This window comes from Xenopus tropicalis, chromosome 2 (assembly GCF_000004195.4).
Source record: "Xenopus tropicalis strain Nigerian chromosome 2, UCB_Xtro_10.0, whole genome shotgun sequence".
Lineage (NCBI taxonomy): Eukaryota > Metazoa > Chordata > Amphibia > Anura > Pipidae > Xenopus > Xenopus tropicalis.
Window position 1 is genome coordinate 55,086,432 of NC_030678.2, and position 17,167 is coordinate 55,103,598.

General features: G+C 36.8%; 1 protein-coding gene across 2 annotated transcripts; it reads left to right on the forward strand.

Annotated features, from left to right (window-relative positions):
- Nucleotides 1-986: 986 nt before the first annotated feature.
- On the forward strand, nt 987-16,525 carry sirt2 (sirtuin 2). Of its 2 annotated transcripts, XM_004910718.4 has the most exons (17): nt 987-1,067; nt 4,649-4,695; nt 5,511-5,551; nt 5,641-5,680; nt 6,077-6,187; nt 6,275-6,316; nt 6,501-6,607; nt 7,544-7,600; nt 9,062-9,130; nt 9,222-9,351; nt 11,209-11,268; nt 11,394-11,449; nt 12,733-12,809; nt 13,243-13,294; nt 13,423-13,490; nt 14,302-14,368; nt 15,655-16,525. In XM_004910718.4, coding segments are annotated over exons 4-17 (1,044 nt in total). In that variant the 5' UTR covers nt 987-1,067; nt 4,649-4,695; nt 5,511-5,551; nt 5,641-5,679; the 3' UTR covers nt 15,802-16,525. The 2 variants fall into 2 exon arrangements, with proteins under 2 accessions (XP_004910775.1, XP_002935827.4); XM_002935781.5 differs by lacking the exon at nt 5,511-5,551.
- Nucleotides 16,526-17,167: the final 642 nt, after the last annotated feature.

Here is a 17,167-nt window from a genome sequence, read left to right on the forward strand (position 1 = left end):
TACTTATACCCCCCATAAAATGCTACCTGCCCTTTCCCCAGCACACAACCCCATCTCCAAATCTGTGCCTGATGGCAGTGCGGCCATAACACTAAATAGCAGACTAAATAGAAAATTCAGAAAAGAGGAATAAACTGAAGTGTAAAAGAGAAATACTGTTGGAGTTAAGTTGTTGTTAAAGGAACATTAGATACACAAAAACCTTACTCCATTTCATGAATGCAGTGGTTTGAACGAAATTCAGGCTGTTCTTTAGGTTTCTTAATACTCCTGACAATCAGTGTGTGTGGAGACAGTCCTGCTATGATGTGCATATGCTGACTGCATTAGATGCAGGTACCCCCCCTCAGCAGCAGGCTAGCTAGATTTTTTTCTTTTTAAAGCAATTTTTAATTTACTATATAGGTATCCATTTTGCCTAGTGCACCATTTTTTTTTAATTAAGTATAAATAAAACAAATTGTCATGTTAAATTTCATATGTAAACCTTGCACTTCAACTAAATGCCACCGTAGCTTTAACAGCACCTTTGTACGTTCCATTCACAAGAATTAGCTGGGAGGTATATATAATAATAATATTTAGTATATATTAGTGAGTAGCACCCCCTTGCTTTTCAGATTACGCATGGCAGGTGGGTCAATTTCAGTAGAACATTGTGATTTTGTGTTCTACAACGAACATGCAAGTACAACTGTCACACAGAAATATGTTGTGTGCTTTTAGTAAAAGCGAATATTCTGAGAACCTAACAAACTAGGGATAGAGTGCCTGGGCCCCGGCTGCATGGCAGTAACTGTAGCTACAAACAACACCCCCGAAGCCACGTTGCAATCCTGACATCAGGCTGACACACAGTACAACGTACATTCTACAGTCTTAGAACATATGTCTGTCATAGCTATCGCCATCCAATTGGAGAAATACGCGCCAATCAGATGCCCCCTACCAAATGTACATTGAATCCATTTGTACCAATGGGCAGACGGCAAAGGCGGATTCAATGTTCTCACGTGATCCACTGTTGTTGTTAAACCCGGAAGTGGCCGAAGGTTCAATGGCTGCAGGTATAACTGTGCTGCTGATATTAGTTAATGAATCGCTATGCGTTTGCAATTAGCCTTTTAATTTGTATGGTTTAAATAATCAGTGTCAATGTTTCCACATCTAAATAAGTTTTAGATTTATTAAGGAGATCTAACTATCTTATATATAACAGTGTGCATAATATATGGTTTGGATTGAGCATTTTAAAAATATTTCTTAAATCAGTGACGCCTCACCATTCAGTATGCTGGTGTCTTTATTGCAGATTTCAAAATGTCAAATATTACAGTTTAAAAGGTTAATGTAATAAAAGTTGTAAAGTTTACTCCAGGTCTAATAAACCATAGCAACCAATCAAGGTAAGATCCATGAATAATAGCATTGCAGCAAAGCTCCAGACTTAACTGAAAGCAGCCCCATTAGTATACTACAAGTATGGGACCTGTTATCCTGAATGCTCAGGACCTGGGGTTTTCCAGATAAGAGATCTTTCTGTAATTTGGATCTTCATATCTTAAGTTTGTAAAAATCATTTAAAGGAGAAGGAAAGGTAAAAACTAAGTAAGCTTTATCATAAAGGTCTATGTAAATACAGCCATAAGGACTCACAAAAACGCTACACTGAGTTCTCTGTCAAAAGAAACAGGATTTGTTGTCTCTTTGTTTTCCTGTGCCAGAGACATGCAGCTCTCTCCTACTCCCCCCTCCCTCAAGAATGCTAAGAACTCAGCCCCCCCTCCCACTTAGGAATGTGTGATCTGAGCCAATCAGCAGGAAACTTCATCATAGTCTTACAAACTGGGCATGTACACCGGTTTTGGTCTTGGTGCAGGAGCGAGGCATTATGGGAACTTTCTTTACAGAGCTCAGTGTTTTTTTTTTTTTTCCCTATGAGGCTTCTGATCATCTGAATGAGAGAAATATGGGGAGACTTAAGGTATGCCTGCAGCTTGAGATTAGCCTTTCCTTCTCCTTTAAATGTAGAATAAACCCAATAAGATTGTTTTGCCTCCAATAAGGATTATTTATATCTTAGGATCAAGTACAAGGTACAGTTTTATAATTACAGAGAAAAAGGGAATCATTTTTAAAAATTATAATTATTTGCTTATAATGGAGTCTATGTGAGATGGCCTTTCAGTAATTCAGAACTTTCTGGATAATGGGTTTCCGGATAAGGGATCGCATAACTGTATTTGTTAATTGCAATACCTTGTTGGAGATAAACAATAGGCTTTTTCAAGTATGAATCAGACCTAAAGGAGCCTCTGGCAGAGGAATGAAAATAAAAGAGCTCTAGCTATCCAAGACCACTAAGAAAGTGTTAGTGCCTTCTTGGGAAAAGTAGGAAATGAATGAATATCTGGGTTCATTTTAGCAAGACTACAAACGTGGTCATGAGCAATCTGTTGTTCAAAATTATAATATGTCATCATATTATACCTCTTAAAAAGGAGCAAAGTGCTGTTGTGTTAATCAACATATACTCCAAAACCTTACTAGTGCTACTTGTTTGATTTCATTCGGCTGCTTTCCTTAACTTGTTACAAGCCATTTTTATTGTAGACTGCCAATTTATCTCCAAACTATGGACAGACAGCACCTCTGTTCCTTAGTTGCAAGTGACTTTGAGGGCTAGCAAGAAACCGTAATATATCTTTTCCTTTAAGAGGTCAAATGTGTGAGTGTCTAAAGGTTGAAACACCCACGTCCTATTTGCTATGCTACCTGGCCATCTGCAAAAATAGCTAAATTACACAATATCTGTTATCTATCTATCTTCCTCAGAGGAGCAGTGGTCAAACCACACTGTGTGCTACAGGCATAAGGATTTCAGGAGAGCAACCAGCTTTTAAATACTTTTTAAATACTATGAGGAGAAAGACCCTTTTCTTACCTAAAAGTAATTAAAGGGGGTGTATAGTCAAAAATCATAATCCTTGTATGTGTTATTTAGACCAAAATTAATAAATTTGCAATATTAACCCATTAAAAATTCTCTACTATTTTTTAATTAGATACCTTTGTATTTTGCATTTTATGCTATTCCTCTGAAATGAACTCTGATCGCAGCTCCTGGCAGCCTACAGGGCCAGTGGCCATCCTGATTGAGGGACTGTCCTATACCAGACTTGAAAAAAACACTGGATTTTGTTTTGTGCAGATTGTCATTAGTCAGTTGCTGATAAGAGCACTCCTTCTGCTGCGGACACAGGAATACAGAGCTCCAGTTAGCTGTGTTTTAACACTGGTTTAACTGCTTTGCCATCTGATTTATTTAGAACAACATCTGTTATAGTGCTTTCCTATCTTATGGCTATATATATATATATATATATATATATATATAGTAAACAAAAAATGGATCGCATATACATATGTATAAACACTGAGTTAAAGGAAAACTATACCCCCAGAATGACCAACAGATTTATATTAAATGATCTATTAAAGAATCTCACCAACCTGGAATATATATATCGGTAAATATTGCCCTTTTACATTCTTTCCTTTGATCCACCATTTAGTGATGGGCTGTGTGCTCCCTCAGAGATCACATGACCAGAAATAATGCAGCTCTAACTGTAACAGGAAGTAGGTTTGAAGCAAAAGACAGAACTCTTCCCATTCATTGGCTGATGAGATCTAGCAGTATGTGTGCCTTGGCTTGTTTGTGTGCACTGTGAATCCTATGATTCCAGGAGGCAGCCCTTAATTCTTGAAATGGCAATTTTCTCTTTAGGATTACCCAATAGCACATACTACTAAAAAAAATATTTTTTTATGAAAATGGTTTATTTAGATGAAGCAGGTACATATGAGCTTGTTTATGCAATATATTTTTATAGAGACCTACATTGTTTGGGGGTATAGTGTTCTTTAAGATTTTGACTTTACATCCTCTTTAAATCCCTGCTTGCTCTTCTTAGACCAGTGGCATAAATATTAGTTTTGGGCGTACTGCTCAATGCTTTCTTTTTAAATTGCATTTAAATTGCTGAAATAATCACCTAGGTTTGTCACCTGTTGGGTCTTTACAATGTACAGGTCATGTGTTTCTAAGCTGTGTTTAATGGTATGTATTATAGGCTTTTAGTTAACTTTTAGTATGATGTACAGAGTAATATTCTAAGACACTTTGAAATTGGTCTTCATTTTGTATTATTTGTAGTTTTTTGTTTTTTAATTTCAATAATTGTTTAGAAACTCTCCAGTTTGGAGTTATAACAGATATCTGGTTGCTAGGGTCCAAATTACCTTAGCAACCAGGGAGTGGTTTGAATTAGATACTGATATATGAATAGGAGAGGGACTGAGTAGAAAAAAGTTATAAAGTGTAACAATAACAATAAAACTGTAGCCTCACAGAGCAATAGTGTTTTAGCTGCTGGGTGACCCCCATTTGAAAACTACAAAGAGTCAGAAGAAGTAGGCTTATAATTCAAAAACTTTAAGAAGTAAATAATGAAGACCAATTGAAAAATTGCTTAGAATTTAATTAAAAGTGAACCACCCCTTTTTACATTTTCAGTGGTTACAAAATGTATAACTTGGGCATCACTTTTCCCTGAAGTTATGACTTTTTTTTTCTCTTTTGCAGAAGCTAGCAAACCAGCGGATCTCACGGCACAAGCTGAAGACTCAGAGGTAATCTAAATAAAGTCAGTCAGAGGGAGATGGTTTGTTTAGAACTTACTAATAAAAACTGGAAGTTGAATTTTACTTTACTTTTAATTCCAGAATTTGGGTTTCAAGAGCCAATGACCCAAGACAATGGAGTAAATTAACAACACACTGGAGCTCCTTTATAAACACTGGGCCAATTTGCACCTGAGCACTAACCCACAGCAACCGTTTTGTGATTAGATTTTTACAATCGGCTGCAGGTAGAACAATGAGAGCAAACTTCTAATTGGTTCCCACGGGTCACTGCCCAGGTGCAAATTTGGCCAGTGTTTATAAGTGACCCCCAGTATCTTGAACAGAAGAAATTTGTGTTCTGGCCAAGAATTTTACCCAATTGAGATGCTTTAGTATAGCCTAAAGAATGCCGTTCAAGCAAATAATCCTAGAAATATCAAAGAACTAAAACAGTTTTATGATCTTTAACTTCCAGCCAGCCTTCAGCAGAACAAATTATGTAAGCCTTTATGTGCAGCATGTCGTCAGCAATTCCTTCAGCAATATATCTTCCCTAAAGACTAGCTTCAAGCATGAAAACAACTGATCTGCTAAAGGAAGACTGCTATGAGTCAGTACAGAGCCACAGAAGTGCTCTGACCCACTAGCCAGAGTATTAATCAGTATTAGTGCCAGGTTTTATTGTGAGATTAAGAACAAGCTCTCGCATTAAAATGGCAGAGAAAACATAATGGGTCCATTTACTAACACTCTGCATTGCATATGAGTTGTAATCCACAGCAACCAATCACCTATTTGCATTTATTGTTTTTGTTTTATAGGAGGAAAGTCAGCATACTTGTTGAAGTCCTTTAACCCTGAAGTAATATTGTGTCTATGTGGTAATTTAATGAAAAATAAAAAAATGAAAAATTTGGTGTATATTTGCTCACAGTAATCTTTGTTTAACAGGACTCAGACTCCAGTGAAGACATTAGTGGTGCATCTGAAAGTAAGCTTTTAACTGCCAACTATGGGTCAAGGGGTTGGAATAGACAAAAATGTTTGTTTAATAGAAAGACCTTTCTATACTTTATTAAAGGGTTAGATTACCCCACAGTATTAACCTCTTCTTTCCACATTTTCTGCCATCCTCTTGACTTTCTTATTTTAGTGCAATAAGCATCTATATTTTCATAATAATATGCACCATTTTGTTTATGAATTTGTGAGTGATGCCACATAGAGCTGTGAAGTTTTTGAAAGATACAATAATGCTTGTCTACAGGCAAATGGGAGAGAAACAGTAAATGCATGAAATCTCATCACTGTATTGCAAGCAAATTGTAAATGTCAAGAACCATAGGTTAAATGGAGGGTTTTCAACCATATTTGTCTGTCTTAATAGTGGACTACCTACGGAATCTCTTCTCCCGCACACTGGGCATAGGAACCCCAGAGAAAGTTCTGGATGAGTTGAGCATAGAAGGCATAAGCAGGTTCATGCTAAGTGAGAAATGTGAGTGCGAGCAGCCTACACTAAAGAAAATTCAGTTTAAATTGTCTCTGACTTTCCACTAACCTGTCCTTTTTTTTTTGTTCATAGGCAAGAATGTGGTTTGTATGGTAGGGGCTGGCATCTCGACATGTAAGTTTGGACAGTTTTCAGTACTAATAATAAAACATGCTGATCCAACAGCAAAAGTCTGTTTTTAAATTCCTATCTGTCGGTAATATTTTTCTTATGACTCAACATGAGTATACATCTTTTATAACAAATCAGCCACTTCATACAACACTGACTGACACAACCACTTCTTACCCCTCTGTAGCTGCTGGCATTCCTGACTTCCGTTCCCCAGGCAGTGGGCTGTACTCCAACCTGCAAAAATACAACTTACCATATCCAGAGGCCATTTTTCAAATTGGATACTTTAAGGTACACAGAGCAATTAATTTGTATGGAAAGAAATAACAGGATAAATCGTACTGAAATATGTTTTCTTCTGTCTTTGACAGAAGACTACTTTTTGGGAGGGGTGGGAATTGCCTATAACAGAAAAGTAAGCAAACAACAAACTAACTAATAAGTGTATTCTTTGCACATAAATACTGCTTGAAAGTTTCATAATCATGTATATTTTGTTAACACTTAATACATATTTGTAGCAGAATGTTTTAATAAAATTCTATCTGAAAAAAACACAGCACATAAGTAAAATAGAGAAAGTAACAGAGCGAAATGTTTCTTGCAAAGGGTATTTTAAAGAACCCCAGCCTGCCTGTCATATTAGAAGAATTGGGGAACTCTTGGGTTATGTACATGTACTAGCTTCCATGCGCATGTAAGGGCAGTGACACAGGAAGTGCTTTGTACCTCTCCTACAAACAACACAGTGGCCAATATAATCTACTTGCGTGATCTAGTGTAATTGTTGAAAAATGCTGCCTTCTGAAGCAGCAATTGTTTTACTGGAGAACAGTCAGAAACTCCTTCTTACACCCAATAGAAAAAGCCAAGAGGAGGCATGACCTGACAGTAAAGGGGTCAGGTGAACAGAGCTATACATAATAATTATTATTATTACGTATTTAGAAAGTGTCAAAAATATTCCGCATCGCTGTAAATAAATAAAATACATTGAGCAAACAACTAGGTCCAGAGCCAAAAAAACTTACAATGCCATTATTCATAATAAATAACTTTCTGGCATTTCTTATAACCTGTAGCATGCTGTGTGGAACCTCAGGTACTAAGCATAAGCTGTACTGGGTTAGAAATATTCTAAAGCCTGGAAGGTTTAGCGAGCATGTTTTGTACCAAATAGACTTTGTATAAATACCATAGACTTATTTTAATAATTTCACTTTTTAGGAAAATCCAGAACCTTTTTTTGCTTTGGCTCGAGAACTATTTCCAGGGCAATTTAAGGTGAGTAGTAATTGCTAATATTACAGCAAGACAAAATAAGTTTAAAATGGGTGTTAAAAAGTGTATAAGGAAGATTGCATTTACTGCCAGAGACCCAATTTATTTTCAAACACAGTCTCCTCCATCACCTGACTGCCACCTACTAATTCACAGTGGATTAGGCTATGAAATATCTTAAATTTGTACTGAAATGCAGGCACAAAATTTGCTGAATGATTGCTATAGGCTGCTAGAACATGAGCATATTTTTCACCAGTTGTTACTGCAAATGGGAGAGGATAGTAAAAATGGGAGATGGTGTGTAGACAATAAAAAGTTAGATGTTGAGGTATGGAGCTACATAAGGGGTTGGGACAGAAAAGGGAAAAAAGAGCATAGAGGGGAAGAAAGAATGATGGTTATAGAATAAAAAATACAACTGTAACTGAAAGGGGTTAAAAATACAAGGCAGAAAAGGGAATTTAAAAGAATAATAGTTTTGGGAGAAGATAGAATAAAGCATATAGAGAGAAAATGGATAAAAGTAAAATGGAAAGATGAGGAATGCAACAGTGGTATGATATAGGAAAAGAGTTGAAGAAAACTGAGAATATTGTGAAAAGAAAGGGCCATGGTGAGTCGGAATGGAAGAAAGAGTTTGATAAGATACTTTGAATGGTATAAAACAAATGGGTGAAATGGAGGGAAAAAGAAGGTAAAGCAAATCTTTTGATACAAGTGTTATACAGATTTTTTAGGTTGGGGCACAGCAACTTTGTTTAAATTATTCTTATCCTTACTTTTTGAAGAGACTCTCCTTTCTTAAAGGAGAAGGAAAGGCTAGTAAAGAGTTCATCTCAAGCTGCAGGCATACTTTCAGTCATCTCAATAGTGCCCTTAAGTCTCCCCATATTTCACCTGTTCAGAAGATCTGAAGCCAAACAGGAAGAAAAAACGCTGAGCTGTGTAAAGAAAGTTCCCATAATGCCTCACTCCTGCACATACACCCAGACCAAACTGAACATGCTTAGTTAGTAAGACTTCCTGCTGATTGGCTCAGATCCACATTCCTAAGGGGGGGGGAGTGAGATCTTAGCATTCTTGAGGGAGGGGGGAGCAGGAAAGAGCAGAGAACAGAAAGCTGCATGTCTGTGGAACAGGAATTACAGACACAAGAAATCTTTTTTCAGAGAAGTCAGTGCAGTGTTTCTGTGAGTGCTTATGGCTGTATTTACATAGACCTTTCTGATAAAGCTTACTTAGTTTTTACCTTTCCTTCTCCTTTAAAGAGTCCACCAAATGTTCCACTACCTATCATGTTTTGCACACTCTTTATATTAAATAGTTCCTGAAATCTTTCTTTCTCTTACTGACCCTTTTATTCTAGCTCTCTCCCTCAGCTCTATTCTTACCTTGAATCAAACCAAGCCAGTTTTTAAGTTCTCCATAGAATGATTTTTTGCTTTGCTTCTGTTTTTTCAGCCAACAATTTGTCATTACTTTATTCGCCTACTGAAAGAAAAAGGCCTGCTTCTTCGTTGCTATTCTCAGGTAGTCACATTTCTACAGATTGACTGTTAGTTTTCTTGCATTAGAACTGTCACCTACGGGCTTTCAGTAATCATTTCTTCTTCTTTCTTAGAACATTGACACCCTGGAGAGAGTGGCCGGTCTGACTTCTGATGACCTGGTGGAGGCTCATGGAACTTTTCATAGTTCCCATTGTGTTGACACATTCTGTAGGGCTGAGTATTCTCTCTCCTGGATGAAGGGTAACTGATTTCTGCATTTTATCCCTTTTAAAATATGTAGCTAATTGCAGCTGTGTTAAATGACAACTGTTTTTATAGCCCAATATAACTATTGCAGAACCTTTGTATGGGTTCTAAAGTCATAGAAAGGAATGGTTTTAACTAATAAATATATGTACAATAATGAAAGTTACTTAAGCGTAGTAACTTGCAGCAGTAAAAATTGGCATTAAAGCAACAAAACATTCTAAGCAACTTTGCAATATACATTCAATACATATTTGTAATGGTTTTTTAGTTATTTGTATATATAACTGCTTTTAAAGTGGACCTGTCACCCAGACATAAAAAGCTGTATAATAAAAGTCCTTTTCAAATTAAACATGAAACCCAAAATATTTTTTTTATTACCACATCCATATCCATTATAAAAGCATTTTAAAATCCCAGCTGTCAATCATATAATGCCTGCCCCGCCTCTATGCCTTAGGCATAGAGGTGGGGCAGACAGTTACTTTCACTTTCAATTCAGAACTTCTTAGATGTTGCTGCTCTCCTCACATTCCCTCTCCCTCCTCACCATCTAATTGTGTAACCAGTGCATGGACATGGGCATCAGGTCCCCCCATACTGGCACAGAAACAAGATTTTGGCGTGATGCAATGCCTGCTTTGATAACAGTGTCCACAAAATGGCCCCTGCCTGCTTGCTGCAATTGTGAATTCCAAGGCTGAAGAAAATAAGATTAAAATAATTTATATAGTGTAAGTAAAGTTTATTTTGCTTGCCAAACACAATAGAAAACAATTTAAAATTATATCTTAAGGTGACAGGTCCGCTTTAAAAGCAGTGTTTGTCTGTCCTTTCTATTCTCTGCCCTGGTGGCTCTGGCATTAGAAACAATGTAACAAACGCCAGCAGATTTACAGACCTCCCTTGCTGGAGGAGCCTGGAACTTGCAACATTGATTAAAAGGTAACAACCAGGAGTTCAGCAAATGCTGCTTTTTTTAGCAATAACATTTACAAATACCGTATATACTCGAGTTTAAGCCAATCCGAATATAAGCCGAGGTACCTAATTTTACCTAAGTAAACTGGAAAAACTTAACGAGTATAAGCATAGGGTGGGAAATGCAGCAGCTACTGCTAAGTTTCAATAATCATAATAAATACCAATAAAATAACATTAAATGAGGCATCAGTGAGGTATATATATATGTGTTTTTAAATATTTATTTCAAAGAAAAACAGTAAACTAGTCCTGAAAGTGGAGAAGACAATATGGTCTCAACAATGATACCTTAAGAGTAATACCCCCTTAGCTCAATCAGCAACCAAGCTAAAATACAAAGAGTTAAAATCCTTCAAAATTATATATAGTTTATAAAGAATATAAAGTTCAATGTCTATTGCAGAATGGGACAGGTGAGGATGGTAGATGAAGAAGAATTTGGGAGCAGGATAGGGCACTGGAGGGTCTGGTTGCGGGTGGGCTAATTTGCACACAAAGGACAGAGGGTGCTAGTCTGGAGGGACCCATGGCACCCGACTCGAGTATAAGCCAAGGGTGACTTTTTCAGCACATTTTGGGTGCTGAAAAACTAGGCTTATACTCGAGTATATACAGTAACTTTTAAAGCACTAATAATTTTTAATAATTTGATATTGGAAAGATGCTTAGAATTATGTTTTCTTTTATTAGGCCAAAAAATATTTCTGGGGTTGACATGTCTTTTAGAAGGATTTTGCTTAGCTGGCATGGCACACAGGGCCACAGTCTCTAAATATCTCTAAATATGAAGACCAATATAACAGAGTACTACTCATTTTTTTAACGCGTGCCGTGGTTAATTCATGTATTCCTTCCTCTTTTTAGAAAAGATCTTTTCTGATCTGATCCCAAAGTGTGAAAAATGTAACAATTTGGTTAAACCAGGTAAGTGATAAAGCTCTGAACAGAAAAGTAGATTCACTGCCATATGAAAGAGACTTTTTAAAGGAACAAGAACTGCTCTGCAAATCAAGCCTATTAATAATGACTTACATAACATCTGCTTTTAGATATTGTTTTCTTTGGTGAAAGTTTGCCATCCAGATTCTTCTCTGCCATTAAGTCTGTAAGTTAATTCGTATATGGTTTCTTTATTTTGTATCTGTGTGAGTGTATCAAAAGTACACAATAATTTCCAGACCCCTATTTCATCCTTTAGAAATGCATTCCCTTTTAAAGGAGAAGGAAAGTTAAAAAATAAATAAGCTTTATCAGAAAGGTCAAAGTAAATACAAGCCATAAGCATTTACAGAAAGAGAGTCCTCTATCAAAAGAAACACAGGTTTTCATTTTTGTAATGTTCTTAGGGTATCTTACTTCCTCTCTCAGAATAATCCTTCATTCCTGGGGCCAGAGTCTGCACAGTTCTCTCCTTTCTCCTGCTCCTCCCTCCCTTCGGAATGTGTAATCTGAGATCTAACTGCTAGAGCTATACAGCAGAAAGCTATGACGACCAAGCTAAAATGGCAGCTACAATCTTAAGTAAACAGAGAGAGCTTCTAGTGCTCTTTACTCAGGTATAGTAATGCTTTCTGCAGAATAAATATAGTGTTCTAGGTGGCACTAATGTGGTGAATCTATTGGCAGGAAAATGTGAAAATGACTTTCCTTCTCCTTTAAGCTACCTTTCTTCATACTGTGGTTCTTTTAAAAATAAATCAAGTTTCTGAGCTTAAAAGACAAACCAAATACTCAAACACTGGGGGTGCAATGATCTCTGCTGTTGTTTTCCCTGCCAGTGTTTCATACTCTTTCATGCTGTTGCCAAATGATCTGTTATCCTGTGTTTCATACTGGTGTGGAATGAGTAATTATTCACTGCTGTCTATAATAAGTATGATCAAACCATCTCATCTGTCTTGCATAATATACTGCCAAGACACCTTTTTTTTTGCTTCCTCTGACCTGCATTCCTATTCTTTTTCAAACTAGTCCCAGGTAATTCCACATAATCTGCCCCGTAAAATATTGCTTTTGTTTTAACATTTCTTGTTTTCTATTTTATGTCCTAAATCTCCAGACTTGTAGCCCTGCACTGCAGTTACATTCCAGCCTCCCTTTCCAGTCTAACGCACCCTGTATGCCTGTCTTTTTTGTGTGCAAGCTATGCAGAATTTTCTTATTCTTGCAGTGCTAGGGTCCTAGGTTTCAATTTTAGCCAGGGCACTTTCTGCAAGGAGTCTATATCTTGTACCCATGTTTGTTTGTGTTTGCACACTCCAAGTCTATTGACTTCAAATTAAGTTAACCCAAGTGTGTGAATGTGTTAGGAAGCACTACAAAATGTGTCGGTGCTATATAAAGATTAATAATAACTTAATTTAATAAGGTTTCTTACTCTTAAATAAGGACTTTCCCAAGGTTGATCTGCTCATAGTGATGGGAACCTCTCTGCAAGTTCAGCCATTTGCATCTCTTGTCAGCAAGTAAGTCACTCCTGCTGTAACTGTATATATATATATATAATATATACATCTATCTATACTCAGTATAAAGACACATACATACAATTACAATATAAAAATAGATATATTAACGTTACTTTTAGCTGTCTACAAATGGATTTTTGTCTGTGAGGCAAAGTACTCTTTGTAAGCAGCTCAGCTATGGTTTAACACAGTATTTGCAGCCAGCTACAAGTATCCATTTATACCTTAGTTGAATCTAGCCTTGTTTCTAATTTAAGGGCTAGTACTGATGAGTGTTAATTCCTGCACTTCCCTGCGGTGGCATTCTCATGGGTTTCACTGCAGGGGAGTGCAGGAAGAAACGCAACGATTCTTCCTAATGGGGCTGTAAGTGCATGTAAGTGCCAAATGTAGGTGATGAATTAACCTTTCACCTATTGTTTTATTACAGAGTGTCTAGTAAGACCCCTAGACTTCTAATAAACAAGGAGCTGGCAGGACAGGTAAGTTATGAACTTGATTTAAACTTTTAGGGAAGCAATTAATGTTATGACAATGCTTTTAATTTGTTCTTAAGTCACCTGCATACCTTCTATTTATTTTTGTGTTTTTCTAATTATTGTTATTCTAGGGTGACCCATTTTTCAGTGTTTTTGGCTTTGGAGGAGGCATGGACTTTGATTCTGAGAAAGCATACAGGTAATCTTGAACGCCAGTTAAATGGAAAATATTGTTGTTTGCACTAAATAATATAATTATGCTGAGGAAGACTTTAAGGGGCAGATTTACTAAAATGTAAATTTATCTTGTTCTATTTTTTTTTTTTTTTTTTTAAACCACAAATAAACTCATTTTCACAAATGTCGGACATCTATCAAAGTCTGAGGTGAAAAAGCCGCGAAAAGTTTAACTTTTATGACTTGTTACACAATAAAATCGACATTTTCGAGTTGTCACACAAAAACCAGCTGCAAAGGTCGAAGCAATGGAGTTCAAAGCTCATTCTCTTTCTGGCAAAAATCCTGTGGCAGAAATGCAAAAATGGTTTGATTAATTGTTCAAATAATTCCAGAAGGACAGGAAAAATATCATAAATGTAAATAAGATTGAATTGCTGTAAAAAAAAAAATCAGGAAAATGTGAGGAATCCAATTTGGTCTTTTATAATTCTACCTTCCAATGTTTTTTCCATCCACTAACCACTCCAACAATATAAAGCCCTGTGAGGCTGGATTCAGTGGCTGTGTGGTAACAATTACTAAGGGCATATATCCCACAGATTGTTGTGTAAGGAAGCAAATCATCAATTCAAATCATTATGCCACTGTGTTGCCTACCCCTAGTCCTGGCCCTGGTGGCACCCTGCTGCCGATCTGCTGGTTCCATTTCATTCAGAACATATTTTCCTTCAAGTAAAATTGTTAATCTCCCTTGAATAATATGATACTAACTTTAAATATTTCGATTGTTTGCTAAGGTTAAGAAACACTAATACTATGTTTGATTTTAGGGACGTTGCATGGCTTGGAGACTGTGATGATGGCTGCCTTGCACTAGCTGATTTCTTGGGGTGGAAGGTATAGTATATGCTAAAGATAATGCAATAAACCTGGTAGTTTTAATAGTATGTTTTGTCTCAAGTCTTGAGACTGTGGTGTCATATCGTCTGTTTATTTTTAGTGATAGGAAAAGGAATTAGTTAAAAGTATTTTTAATCCAGTACAAGCATTATCCCAGGTATTGGCAAACTGAGCTTGTATATAGTTTAAAGGATAAGTAAGCCTTTTATTTCTTTTACTTTAAAATCCCCTAAAAGACTCTAAACAGAATAACATACCCCCTAGAATAACATACCTTTCTTCCTGAATTCAGTCTCATGTGGTTTCTAAGTCACAAGCAGTGAGTGTGAAGCTTTGCCCCCATTTCTTTTCTGAAAGCTCCTTTTCTCTTTGACTGTAAAGATGGTCAAGATGCGCCTACTGCACATGCTTGTGACTTCTGCTCCAACTGAAACACATACATGTGCAGAAGGCACCTCTCTGACCAACTTAACAGTCAAAGAGAGAAGGTGGTGGAGCTTCACGCTATACTAGGAAGTAGCTGAAAGAGCTGCAATTGAGCTACTCGTGATTTAGAAACCACATGAGAATGAATGCACGGAGAAGGTATGTTATCAGAAGTGCTGCTGCAATGAGATGAGTTAAGAAACGTACCTCGGGCAGCAGTTCCCCACAAGTTACCAGGGGTGGCAAAAATCTACTTCTGCAAACTTTAAGAGCTGAAATTGTTTAATACGGGCCAACACAGTGGCTCTGGATGCAGGCACAACAATAAGCTTTTAGGAGCGTAGGGCAGACTCTTGGCCTGGGTTTATGCACAGGCTGAAAATCCGCCAGGTCTGGCAGGAGCCTAAGATGTATTGCATGGGTCATAAATAGTAGATACCGTGTAATAATAAGGAAGATAAAACTATATGGAGGTTCTTAAAAAGTGGTTAATGCATCAACATTATTAACAAGAAAAAAAATACATTCTTCTGCTGGTGAAAAGTGGCAGCTACATATAATTTATCAAGTTCTGCATGGGGCCTTTTATCTCTTTTTATCCTTGTCAAACTGTTTTGCCCCTTATATAGTTATTATTATATAGTTATATAAGTTATTATTGTTATAGAGTGTTCAGCTATCTTATGACAGTAGGATGCTTTCGGCACCCAATTAAGATTTGGATATTTTGTATTTTAAATGATTTATTTGGTTTTCGAGTGCAACAAAAAGTACCGGTATATAAAAAAAAAAAGAGCCATGCTGGTAAAATTTTGATTTTCCTACAGAGAATTTCTTTAATATATTTTTATATGCAGGCTGAATTGGAAGAATTAGTAAAGAAGGAACATGCAGCAATAGATGCAGCAGCAGAAGCAGCAAAGAAAAAAGAAAGCAAGCCAGGGGGCTCATCCAGTGAAGAAAGTTCTGCAGCAAATGCTTCAGATGAGAAAGCAAATAACTGATTGTTTTCTAGCTTTTAGTTTGTGAGTTCTCATACATTTATTGACCTTTTTAAAGGGACACTTAACACAGTAACTGCATTTGCCTAATTGTGCTTTATACAGAAGTATACCTTTGGTATCTTTTTGTACCATTTGGGATTGGTCCTTCCCCCAGGCTCTTGTTTGGTGTCTCTCATTTGTCGCCTCTTCTGAATGGTCATGTCTCCAGTGCCATGAGACTGTACCACCTGAATGTCCCATTAAGCCCCAACATCTTGGTCAGTTAGCCATTCATTTGTATTCTGCACAGATATCTAGACATGCCAGGACAGGAAAGGCTAGGGAAGATTTAAGAACAAAGGCAGAGCTAAGCTTTAGTGGCCCATTGATAGCAGAGAACTAAATAACTTTTGATGACCATATTAAATGGTTGATAGGGTGGACTGGTAGAGATGTATTTACTGATTGGCCCAGGGTTGACTATATTTAATATTTTCCTATTATTTCTGGATGACCAGAGAGCTGCAGGTTTTCCAATGGATAGTATATATGATATACCAATGGCTGGAGACTATAACTGTTAATAAAAGTGTATGTTCCTTTTCTCAGCACTAATGCTTTCTTCATCCACTGTTGGAAGCCTGAATAAAAGAGTGTACCAAATACTTTGGATAAGTAAACCTTAAAAACAAATAATGATGTATACAAAAAACTAACAGCCCAGTCCTTAGGAACTTTTTTTTTTTTTAAAAAGTTTGGCTTTCTTGGCATACCTAAATAGAAAAATGCCTTATATTAGAATTTACCTAATACTAATGAAGACTAGTAGACTGATGATTAACCATTTTGTAGATTTTCTTTGCTCATAATCTCTGCCAATTTTTCCATTTCCATATTTGTTCTTTGTTTACTTCCTTACCTTTACAGTTAAGCTGGCCATACATCCACCGATGATATCATACAAAACCTCATTTTGTACAATATTCGGTGCGTGTATGGCAGATCGACGAGACGACTGCGGATATCGGTTGTCTCGCCAATTGACCAGGACAAATGATTTTGACGGCGTCCAAACAAAATCTGCGTTCAGGGCTGAATCGGCAGGTAGAGGTAGAATTCCTATTGTTTCTACCTCCACATCTGATGATTCAGCCCTGAACGTCTGCGGGGGAAACGAACAATCCTTCCTGTGACGAAAGATCGGAATTGCTACGTGCATGGCCACCTTTAGACTGGAATCATACATTATTCTTGTTATTAATATAATAATAATATAATGAATTTTGGTACAACAGCACCAACTGTTGGTCAATTGCTACAGTCAAAGAGATACACCTTCAGAAGGAAAACAGAGAAATGATCTTATGTTGCTCTGCTTATGGTAAAG